This window comes from Bombus flavifrons, chromosome 7, assembly GCF_040668555.2.
Source record: "Bombus flavifrons isolate JBK064 chromosome 7, iyBomFlav1_principal, whole genome shotgun sequence".
Taxonomy (NCBI): domain Eukaryota; kingdom Metazoa; phylum Arthropoda; class Insecta; order Hymenoptera; family Apidae; genus Bombus; species Bombus flavifrons.
In genome coordinates this window covers 7049958-7062816 of record NC_138448.1, presented here as the reverse complement: position 1 = coordinate 7062816, position 12859 = coordinate 7049958, and the positions used below count along the sequence as shown (strand labels likewise).

The 12859-nt window shown below is 39.0% G+C and overlaps 1 protein-coding gene and 1 long non-coding RNA gene across 2 annotated transcripts in view; one reads left to right on the top strand and one right to left on the bottom strand.

Annotated features, from left to right (window-relative positions):
- Positions 1 to 11190, bottom strand: part of sv (paired box protein shaven) — a 143195-nt gene extending 132005 nt beyond the window's left edge. Inside the window, exons 1-2 of the mRNA XM_069116518.1 lie at positions 10967 to 11190; positions 1374 to 1403 (exon numbers count right to left, since the gene is read on the bottom strand). Coding sequence (XP_068972619.1) covers positions 1374 to 1403; positions 10967 to 11168 — 232 coding nt within the window. The 5' untranslated portion in view covers positions 11169 to 11190. The remainder of the gene's footprint in view (positions 1 to 1373; positions 1404 to 10966) is intronic.
- Positions 1 to 12859, top strand: part of LOC138181583 (uncharacterized) — a 177672-nt gene that overhangs the window by 81709 nt on the left and 83104 nt on the right. Inside the window, exon 3 of the long non-coding RNA XR_011173537.1 lies at positions 11847 to 11939. This is a non-coding gene — a long non-coding RNA (uncharacterized LOC138181583). The remainder of the gene's footprint in view (positions 1 to 11846; positions 11940 to 12859) is intronic.

Sequence of the window (12859 nt, the reverse complement as noted above, 5' to 3'; positions counted from 1 at the left end):
GATGGGACCAGCGGCGTTGGGCTCCGGGTCGCTTCGTGAAATTACGTGCTGCGTGATCACTCGGTGAGTTCTGACGTTTTTGTGCTGGCAGTTTCCGCGCTTTCCCAATGATTGGTTTTGGCTCTCTTTTAGCCAGAGGAATTTTGCTGCTGAGGTGTAATTGTAATTTTGATTGCGAAAGTTTCAAACATTTTTGAGTGATAACTTAGATTTGGGAAGAAGCATTGTATGTCGATGAGGTGTATAAACGAATTTCTATTATTTTGTTTCCTCGAATTCACTGTAGGCTTAGTTACTTTTAACGAAAGCGTAGAAACAGTATTCGAACGAAACTCCATCTTTGTAGATGAAATACCTTCGTTTCTTGATATACGTCAGTTTTAAGTTCATCTTTTCAGAAGATGATACCTGTATGTAGAATTTTATATCTTTCGGTTTCTTCTAGTTTCGCTTCCAGTTTCTATATTCACTTGAGATGTTTCTGAAAAAATGCGACATAATCGACTATCTCCAATTCCAATTCTAATCTGCATACCCGTTAAAAATAAACCAAGCTCGCATTAATCTGTTCCAATAATAATCCAGTGCGGTATCCATCCCATTCCATAGTTGTTTCAATTTCAAAACGCAATGTTATACTGATTTCTGTGCTCGATATGCTCGTGACAAATGAGGCTATATCAATTCAGTAGCAAGCACACGAGCACGAATGTGTAAAAATCGGGGGAAAAATAATTAATTCAAGACGCGCGATTAATAACTCAGTCACCGAACTCGGTTCATCCCGTCGAAACGAGTCGCAGCGGTAATTTATCGATACTGAAATTAAGGCTGTTTGCCAATTAGATCGCGGTCACGGAAGTTACGCGTTTCAGTTGATAAGGACGCGTGTGAAGATAATTGCTTATTTCTGTAGATCGATCGCCAACCCGATAGAGTAGCAGACGCGTCCGATAAGCGATTCACCGCGCATTTAATTATAACGGGACCGGTGATAACGGTACGGGCGTGTCAACACCGAACTTAGGCACTGATCGGGTAGACAGGGCGTTGATTTTATATTGTTCATCGTGATTTAGGAGTCTAAGATAGGAGAGATTACTTTTCAGCAGCATTCTTCTCTACATAATTTTCAGCGATTTGCGTATTCGAGATGTTGTATAGATACCGACTTTATGATCCAGCGGTGCTGCATGATAACGTATTTAGAGACCGCTTTCGATCGAAGATATTGTGTTTTAATTTATGCGTCAGTATTTAAAATCCAGTTCATCGTCGTTCTCCGCAATTAGATTTATCAACTAGATCTTACTGTCGTTGTTGACAATTTGTATATTTAAAAAGGAGTAGGAAGATATTATGTTTCGACTCACCGTCCTGGTTCATCCCGTGACCGCCATCATCTGTTCAAAAAAAAAAGAAAACAAGAGAATTACATCATTAGAATGTAGAATCGGTGCCGGTGGGGGTCTTAATTCGTTCTTTTTCAATGGGTCTTTTCAAGTTCTGCGTTCATGGGTCTTTACTTAAAAACGTGCACCATAAAAAGGCAGACAAAGTCGTAGAATTACTTCTTCATTCTTTCGCCATGCAAATTCATACTTTTCACATTCTGTGTAGCGCTCTACGTCGAAAAATTTCAATTACTGCAAGTGTATTGACTTCTACAGTTTAATCGTGAAAATATAGCAAATACATTGTACAATTTATATTTCAATTACTCTAAATGTATAAACATTGTATAGCTCGTGTACGTGTACACAGTACACGAACATTTTAATCATGACGGCATACTAAGCGCATAATTAACACTATAAATCTCAGCTACCAGTCGAGTGTTCCAAAAAAATCAATTCTCCCTGTCGAGAATCTAAAGCATTCGCCTAGTTGATACAGCGATTCAAGGTTGTCTCGAAGTTCGACGCGAGTACCTAGGAAAAAAGAGAGATACTTCTAAGGTTGCACGTTGCAGATCACGAGAACTTGCAACGATAGCAGACTGCAGAGTCGAGCTGCAACCTATTTGTACTGGCGGCTGGTATCGCGGCATCGCGCTGTGTTCCTTTATTTAACCCCATAAATAACCGGCCGCTATCTCAACCCCGAACGTTTCCTTCGCTAAATACGAACACAGACGCGGCTGGCGAAATATTACGTGCTGCCAGTCACTCCGTTACGGGGTTGCCACGATGGGAATCCCCGCGAGGGCATCTCACCAACCAAAGAATTCCTCGCCATACTTCCCTTTTTCCTTTTTTCTTACTCACGGTGTTAGAAGAGCATCGTCCTTTCCAATAAAATCACTCGAGACGTTCCTTCTTCGTATGAGTTGAAGCGTTTAAAAGAGAGATAGATATTACATCCTCGCTGAGATAAATCTTGATTAGGAGTTATGGTTGGAGTTGTGGAAAGTGTTGAATTGGAACGAGTTTATTAGATTAATACACGTAAGATGTCGTCTCCTCGGAATAGCTCGATAGATTTCTCTTTTATTGGCAATTATCAACCACGTTAACGAAGATGAAATTTGCTGTATCATCTCTATACACTCGACGTTAAGGAGATTTAACATTTTTTTGATTAAAAATCGAAATTTCAATATCATCCATTAAGGTTCTACGTCAATTATCAGCTACTTTGAGGAAGCAGGAATTTTCCACAGGTTAAGTATATTTAATATACCCGGAAGATTTGTAATAAAAATACCAAAACTTCAATATCGTTCATTGAAGTTCTACGTAAATTATCGACCACTTTGAGGAAGCAGGAATTTTCCACAGGTTAAGTATATTTAATATACCCGGAAGATTTGTAATAAAAATATCAAAATTTCAATATCACCTAGATTAGACAGAGGTCTAGATCAATTATCAACTACTCTAAAGAAGACATTTTCCGATGGTTCGCGTATATTCAGTATTCAGGTGATCAAACAGTATCAAAATCTCGTTATTTGTCGTCACGAATAAATAGGATATTTATTAAGAAGAACAATTTTCATCCCTTATCATTAACATCTACCCCTTCTAAAGAAAGTAGTATGGAAGTAATATTCCAAACGAGCCAATTTAACTTTCCAAGTGAAACGTTCTATAGCAAACAAATGAACAAATAAGGTGGATCGTAAATGGGGAAAAATTTGCAGCTATACTTGCACATTGCGTTACGTCCCTCATAACTCGTCGATGGTTTCCCGTTTCGAGCAACAAAACACCATGAACTGTATACGCTTCCTTAAGCGCGAGTTATGAAATGAACTTGTTAATTTCAGGGGGCGTTGAGTACCAGGGGCAGGTTCTACAACGTTGCGTGCATCGTCGTATTCCTTCAAAGAGGCGGACAGTTTCGATGCATATGAAATTAATGTTCGAACGTAGGATTTAATATCTCATGGCGGACGTCGGGTGTCCCCACACTTGGCGACATGTTACGCTGCTTTCGAACGCGATTCCAACGAACTAGCGCTAGATAATGCAGCAGCGGAGATACTTTTCTGTGCCAGGTGTGAATTTTATTCGTGAAAATGAACTGTTTTCTTTGCAAGTTTATATGTATGAAGAAACGTGTGGTAAGTAAGGGTGAATGTGAATAACGGTGAGCAGCTTTAGGTGAGTGAGAGTTTCGCGTTTTTAAAGAGCAGAGCGGGTAGAGCTTGTTTCTAACGAGTCGCGAGAGAACGAGTTTCGGCGGAGAGAGAAACTAAGCTTGCTTGAAAAAAATCGAATTTTTGTTAATCGCCGTGCATTAATTACGCTTACGTAATAGCTGTCTCAAGTATCTTCTATGATAACATTAATACTATGATTGTTATCCTTTAATTACGTACTATTACCTTTTTTCGCACTAATATTTCCTATCGAATAGAATTTTCTAAAATCACTCGCAAATATTTTTTTCCGATTTTCCCGTCGTTATCTTACAAATGCTTCTTAGCAAATGGAAACACCTCTTGACTCAACTAGTTAAAACTATCTTTTCACTATCTTTATTATTGTTCCATAAGAAGACAGTCCATAAAAGAGTTCCATAAGAAGAGTCCATAAAACCATTACACCTTTTCTGTATTTTAACTAAATAAATATATACCATAGAGATCTCTCTCTTAAATTTGTGGTGGATGGTGTAAATGATTAATAAAATGGAAGCGAAAAATTGCTGTTACCCGTCAAATATATTTGGAATAAGGCAAGGACAGTGTATGATCGCTCGCAGATAACTCGTGAAACCGTTGATAACTGAATCGCTCGCGATCGCGTCCGCTTATTTATACCGGTCGGGGGAGAGTCGGAAAATTCGAATTCGTCTTTGATCGACAGTTGCACGTAGCGGCGACAGTGTTTTACCTGGAGTTTATTTATCGTTACGTTTCATGCTTCAAGGCGGTGACAATGTCTCGAGGCAAAACAACATGAGTCACTCTCGATTTGCATCGTCCTCTGATTCATGTGCCGCTACGAATCCATAACGAAATCACCAAATGATTACAACTTCCATACGTCCAAAATTTAAAGGAAACAAATCACAAAAGTGTCACTTTTCAGTTTCTCCTCCGCTACATATTAACCACGTATTAATCGCCATAAAAATTTCTCTCTCGAATTCATAATCGAATCGCCAGGTAATGACAATTTTGCAACCACGAACGCATGATCGATCGATAGATTACAAAGTCGCGGACAAGGCGATAGGATCTCGTCCTTAAAGTATATAATTCCATGCGGTGGTTACCGCGTACTTACGCTCTGGTATTAATTACAAATTAATGCAACTAGATAACCGCAAAGCCATTAGAGATAATCGAAGTCGGATCGGTGCTGCGGCCGGTCGATTCGCAATTAAAACATTGTCGCGGCGGTGGTCGACGCGAGAGAATCGTGAAACGAACGAAAAATTCACGGTGAGGCACGGGAACCCAATTTATGCTCCGCGGCGAGCCACGATTTTTCCGCGCACGGCTAATTAAGCGCGGTGTCCGCTCGTTAAGGATGTACTTCGAGTATGCTGCCCCTATCGATACTAATTGCTTGCAGGGGAAATGCACAGATGGAAAATTCTACCTGCACCTTTCTTTCTACCTTTCGATTCTGGCGTTTTAAACAAGTCTAAACTATTACACATATATTATCTTTTAATCGAGTAGATGCCTAAGTGGAGCGATATACTTGTGATTGATAGTCCAGAGTTTCGTCTTTCTCTTTTTATGGAAGAAATATTAATATTAATTTATCGATAACAATTTTATTTCATTATACTTATTTAATTATAATTTATTAACTTTTTAATATACTTCTTAATTCAATAAGTCAAGTGATATACTTCGTTTAGATAATTTAACGAGCTTTTTTCCTTTTCCTGGAAGAAGAACGTTATTTTCTAATTCACTAAGAGGAACGATACCATTTAGTTTAAATAATTTAAAGGATAATTTGAAGAAATTCTTCAAAACGCTATATCTATGCAAAATAAATAGACTAGTTCTCTTCGGTTTTCAATTGTTAATATGACGTTTGTTTTTTGTCTTCCAAATTTCATTTCATTAACCCTGCTGACTCTAACGAATGAAAATGAGCTTTCTCGTAATCGAATTATTAATTTCGTCATAGAAACTATGGGAAGGAATAGATAAAATAAGGAAATCGGTGGATTCCCGATCGAGACATTGAATTATGGTCTTTGTCCGTCACTATCGAGACGATCTTCCAACATGGCGCTCATCATTGGCCGCAAAGACGAACGATATCGATCTCCGACGATCGAGATATAGGTACAATGGCCCGAGGTGGTCCCGCATGATCAATTTAATTCGAATAGCTGAGACGTCGCTCAGCGTGAGACGACAAATATTTAGAATTGCATCAACAATGTTTTCGAGCTTTGATTAACGTTAACGTCAGCGAATGCAATTAGTATCAGCCGCGATACGATTGCCTGATAAATCGATTGGCTGATGAGAACGGATCACGAGCGGCGATTATTGTCGTTTAAACACATAAGCGATCGATCACACCGCTACAACATCCAGAGCAACTGATGTTACAGCTTAGACGTTATTAAAATTCATTTAACCATTTTATTTCCTACCGTCTATGTAAATCTTCCTGTTTCAACAAAGTAATTGCGACTGGTACTATTAAATCGATGAAATGAGAAACGGTATATGTAAAAAAATTACGTTAATGAATCATGCTGTTCACGCTTGAATACATAAAATGTGGAATAGCAGCGGAGTTATGTTTGCCTGTAACCAACAAGAATGTCGAGGCGACAATTACAATTCTAAAAGAGAAAGATAAGATGAAATCGTCGTTCCAAAGACATCTCCAAATTAACATACTCCAATAGGATCACGAATCTTGACGAATCCCTAGAAATAGAAATCTTTCTGATATCTTTTTCGCAAAGCCCTAAATAAGCTCTTTCACGATCAACAAGAAGAATAATAGTCCAAACACTGGAATGCCTTATCAACGCGACAATTATATCCGCGCAAGAAAAGAACACGGAAACGATGATTGTGAAATAGGAACAAAGTTGATGGCGAGTAGACTCGCGAGTGCCACACGCGCGTGTGGTCTCCGAACTGATCCCGGCCCTCTCTGTCAAATACTTGATATCATTAGATTTAACGACCCCTCCTGGATGCCTCTTTTCCTCCGTTCCCTCCCCCGTACGGGGCCGTTCACCACGGACCATGCCGCGTTAGCGGCTGCTGCCACGGCGGCAGCCTTTCATCTTCCTTAACCAGCGCCACTCTCTTCAGCGTCCGGAACGACTATATACGTATACGCGACTCGACCACGACGAGAGTCCACCAAGCGACGGCTGGTTCCGGAGAACTACTGCTTCACCGTGCTCTTTGTGAGCGCATTTGCGCGTCTATACAGGGTGGTTTCGTCGAATTCGTCATTTTACATCAGAGATCCTCTAGCTCGTCGATATTTCGTCGTTAACGATAGAAACAAATACGGATCGATATTCTTTTTCGATATGTTCGGTGAAATTGGAACTATCAAAGTGATTGAAAGTATTCGTGATTTTTCGTGGTAATTTTATAGATTTATAATAATACGATCTTCCGGAGATTTGTATCGTGTATCTTTTCGTGTAATTTTTGATTTGATGTTTGTGATACAGGTTTTACGTTCTACTTGATAGTAGATAGTTCTCTTTTTATGTGTTAGAAACAGCCATTTGATTTCTTAAAGAAGCGTGTGTAATTTATTTTAAACAAATAACAATATTTCCTTTTAAGTGAATAATTGAGGGTAATACTACTTGTCAGTGGAAATAATAACTTTGACTGATTCATTAATCATTAGAATAATTCGCCTAGACTTTTTACGCCTGAAAATTTGTCGAGAATTCTTGGAAGGATGACAATCATAGAAGAAGGATAATAGAATGGTAATTAGAGGTATTTCATGGTTACACGTCGATTCGGCTGGGAAGAAAATGTGGAAGAGCCAACAGTACGTAGTACTTTGTCGCGTCGTATTTAACATAGAGTCTATTTCATAAATTAAAAACGTTTGAAAACGAAATACAAGGAAAATCGTAACAGGACAAACTAATAAGAATAAAAAATGGCAATGATAAAACAGCAAATGTAGGTGAAGGTAATCCAACATGCTGTCTGTCATTAATGGAATTGCTTAAGTGTTGGCAACGTATCCAAAAAACAAACTAAATGTTAAAGAACAAAGAAGGATATGTACATAGCCATTCACAAGAATCAATGATCCCATTTTACTCGTCCGAATTACCAACAGCTGCGAGACAGCTTCTCAATGACTATTCCCATGAGTCACGCGTTATCGAACGAATTTTTCATGGCGAAGTAGGTGAACCAGACGCGACAAGCACACCGTGTATACGTATACGTGTGTTCGAAAAGATCGTTGCCGTGGAACTCGGAGCAACTTCAGCTAACTCGATTGTTCCGTTCGGAACAAGGAGGCCTTTCACGCGGCTCTTGTTCTGGCGGTCTTTGATGAAGGATCGGCACGTATCGCCCGGGCTCGATGTCCCGCGAGGATAAGATTCAATTAAGTCGATATCGATGCGGGGATAAGCAACCCCGGATAACAGGCTCCTTTACGTAGCAGCGTGTCATTACGGTTTAATGAAGAGATTTTAGAGGAATCACTGTTTCTGCTCGAGAAAACGACAAATCTTTTGCTATAATTGTAGATGACGATGGGTGAGGAAAAGGAGATTAGATATCTTGAGGAGATTTATTTCAAATTTAGTTTGTGGAAAATTTCCACTTTTCCTCTCTATCAGCCAAAAATGTAGCCATTAATGATGATTACATAGGATACGATTATGTTGAAAAATTGGATTTTGTTGCAGGAGATTGAGTCTTTTAAGAAGGAAATTTATTTAATATATATATTTTTATACATATTGTTTGTAATTATTGAGAGACTGTTTCCAGGATTCGATGATTTGTAGAGCGAATGAAAGAGAGTTTCGAATTGGTAATTGTACATGAGCCATTTAGAAATTATAATATATCGATACTTTCCTCCTCTGAAATAATTTGCTATTATATATGACGTGTCAATAAATACGCTTACAGAACAAGTCTTCCGTGTTTTAAGAATTGAACGTTAGTATTGTAACTGTATAAATAATTGTCACGTTTCTCTACTTATCGATTCAGATAATCCATCGACACAAGTTCCGAGCGACTAGTCGCAAAGAAACTGGCGAGGACGCGCAAAGTCTCCGTGAATTTTACATAGATTTAGCACGAATGAGAACAGAAACATTTGTTAGCCGAAAATTACGAGTCCTACCGGGAAGATTACAGGGCTTCGCCGAACAGAAAACTTAAATCTCATCAGGATGAAAATAAAAAACGCGTATCAAAACCGTCCCTTTGCCAGTCGCGAAATTAATAAATCCATAAACCTGAACGCGGTAATTTTCCTCGACAGACGATCAGCCTCTATCGAGCGGGACAATTGCGCCGTAAATCATCTCTGGTATCGGGCTAATTGACAAATAAATCGCGTCCGAAAGTGGATCCATTCGTCTTCCACGAAGACGTATAACGTCGATCGTAAAATCTCCTCCTCTTATACCGCTCGGAGAGCGCCGTGCACAGAGACTCGTCCACGTAAACTGGGAACAAGGTCGATTTTCTGCGGGGAAAGAGTTATTCCCGCGGCACACGATCGAACGTATTCCTGAATTCCAAGTTGACTCAGCGAACACGGTGCACCGTCATCGCGAAAGATCGTGCTGGAAGAGCAACGTGGACGAAGATTTATCGTGGCTTTCCGCGAAGCACGTGCCCCCAGCTTTTTGCCTGCTACAACATTCCTATTGACTTGGAATCAAGCGAAAAATATGACCGCGTTATTAGCTGTCGCTACGTCGCGATCGAAAGTAAAAAGCTTGAAAGTGCCTATTCGATCGAATAGCTCTGTTGACCCGTGCCCGCGAATTATTGTATGACGTTTCTTACATACTATGTTGCTGTTTGCTTTTTATCGTGCATGATCACACAGCATCGAATAAAGTTTTTATTGTCTCTTTATCGTCTTTTACGTGAACGTCAGAAACATTTGTTAGCCCAAAATTACGAGTTCTCCGGGATGATTACAGAGCTTTGCCGAACAGAGATCTTAAATCTCACCGTGACTTTTTATTTGTTGTATAATATTCTGAAGAAATTTTAATTGGGCGATAATCTATAAAATTTTCCTGTTATATTTCCAATGTCGAATGATGCTTTTTAGTTATTTTATGATCCTAAAAGTTATACGATTTGACGTTATTTTATTCATAAGTATTCATATTCAGTCTCGTTGTTTTCGCTGTAACAAGAATAATCCTACTCCTTCCAAACAATAAGACACGGCTTTTGCACGATTTTTAATTATAGCATCCATGCGTTCTCAAATTTCGAAAATTTCTCAATAGGGTAGCTATTTTGAGAGAAGTTGATAAGTTCGAGAAATAGATTTCCGCTTACGCGAAACCGTTGGAACATCGAAGGATAAAATGCAATAGGATTGGAAATGCTGTATTACAAAATGAAATTGTACGCCTTCGTTATCAGAACACAAATTTCTACGATAAAGTTATCCTCGTATTTATGAGATTCAAGTTAGAGGGAAGTGCATATACGTACATGTATACCGAACGTTTAAGTCGATCTTAAATATAAATTTACCTGCGTATGGAAAAATGCTTGGATAAAATAGTGGAAGTTGTGGCAAAGAGCAGAAGAAATTTAGATTGCAACGTAGTAGAAGAAAGAACAAGTTGTAGGGAAAGGAATGTGAGGAATGTCCAGAAGTGTGTTGATACACAGAGGCAGGCGAAGAACCAGTATACAAGTGTCGGCATCACCCGTGGCTCGTTTTTATAGGGTGGACGTCGACTCGACAACGCGGACAAGAAGAAGACCAATTACCGTGATGAAACATTAACCTGGCGACTTGCACGTCGTACCCAAACTCGTTTGTCCCGCTAATCGACGAATGAAATTGTCATGAACTCATCTATATCGATTTCATTGAAGGACTAATGCTCAACAAGAAGAAATTTATTCCTACAAGTTCTATCAGAGTCCCAAAAAATGTGACAGATTCATGAGCCATACGTATATTAAATTATATTTAAAATTAATGAGAAGTATAATCTCAAGAAACTGTCTTCGTCTTATGAAATTCCGTTTCGTGAATTCTATAAAAAAAATTATAATATATATAATAAAAATGTTTTATAATAAAAAAGAATGTTTGACGCAGAAAATAATTGAATATACTTACAATTAATTAAAACTAGAATCGCAGGAAAGTGTCTTTATCTAATAGTAACATTCTATGAAGAAAAGATTGAATATTTTTAAGATAATGTTTTCGAGTTTGAAATCAAGTTGAACACTTTCTTACGTTATTCTTATAGTAAATAAAAAGTGGGGGACATGGATTCGAAAGAAGAAACATACGTTTTTTCTTGGAGTCCTCGTGCATACCTCCGGGTGTTGCAGCTCCGTGATTATGGTGGTGGAGGGCCAGGGGATCCTGAGGATGCGGATGAATGGCGGTCAGAGCACTTCCGGCTGGGTCACCTGGGTTGACCCCGACCCCGACCCCCAGGTGAAGAGCACCATGCTGCGTCGTATGTGCCGGAAGCTCCATGCTGATCATAGCACGCCACCCTCCTTCCGACCCTCGTCTTCCGCCACCCTCCTCCGCCTCGGACAACACCCCGTCGATTTGGACGAGGCGTCTGTTCAACCCCTCGTCTCCTTCTAGAACATATTCAACATCCAATTACGTTAAACTTTCCATTTCTACAAAACAGAATTAATTAATGAAAGGGGAATTACAAAAATATTATATTTAATAAAATTTATAATCTAATCCATTTTTAATTGAAAATTTTAAACACGCAAAGTAAGTTAAATAATAAATAGCGTTTATTAACTATATAAAGAATTATTTTTTTAAATTAGTATGGAGAATTAATAAATTGCATGGTCAAAATGAATTTTTATTAAGAATATTATGTAGTAAAAGATTTTTAACTCGATAATTTTGGAAATAATGTGCGTTTAATAGAGTAACGAAGCGTCTTTTTTTTCTTTTAAATTGCTGCTCAAGGGAAGTTGTGAATCAATAACATACACATTCCAAACATAATATACTTGTATTTTGAATTTTGAAACACGTAAACACAACATTCGATATCCTTCTCCGTAGTGTGCCTGCCCCACCCCAAAAATTTTCGAACGACAAGGGCAGTCACGCTCGAGCTCGCGTACACGAAGCTTCGTGTCTGTAAATGTTAACTGCGCGATTCTGATTAAGTAATTTTTGATTCAGTGGTGTGTTCCAAAGAAGATATGGGAGTGGATGCTGACGCTACGACCTTGGAAGAATATCCAACGTCACGATGACGGGTAGTTTTCTACACTGGTGAGTTCTTCTATTAATATTTATTATTCTTGCGATTTTTGCCATCTCTGTGACTCCATATGGTCACTCGATCCTTTTATAATACTGCGTAGTCACCGTTTCATTGCGCATTTTTAAACTTTACTTTCGATATTCACAAATTATCAGTGCAATAATCATTAAGAAATCTACGAATATTCCCTTTAATACTATAAATCAGTTATTAATTTCATTATCAGAGGCAGGATTTTGCTCGAAATAATTTACAACGATATCGTTTTATTGTTTCCAATTATGTCCTCTTTGTCATATTTCCTTATAATCCTTGAACACAATTTCCCTTATATAAATACATTGCAAAGTTTCGAAGTAACTATACGCATAAGCGAATTAACAAATTACGTAACTTCAAAAAACCTCGTGTAAATACAATATACGTAGAGCAATAGCAGAAGTTAAACAAATACATAAACGATACTACGGAAAGGATGCAAAACGGACACAACGTGCTATTCTAAAAATTCGAAAGCTTAAGTTAAATTAGCTCTCGGAAACCTCCGATAGGATCTTCATCGATCCACGTTTTAGCTGCTCAACCAACATGCCTCGTCCGTTCAGCCATTCAAATGACGAGCAACAAAACAAATTCCCGACGAACAAAGACTTCTCGAACGCGAACGCAAGAAGCTTCTTCCCCATGAAAAATCAACTCCCTACCGCGTTTTCTTTCCGCCGTGTCGGTTAGTCGCGCCACAGGTGCACGGAGCTCCCCCCGCCACCCTCCTTTCAAGAAAATGGTAACACAGTTTCGATCCGAAGGTAGTTCTCGCGTCTTTTCCCGCGCAAGAATACCGTAGACAATGGCGGGCCGTGTCTAGCATCGTCGCGGGCGTTGCAGAGAGGGAGAGGAGAGTGGCAGAAAAATGAAGCGGCGGCGGTCG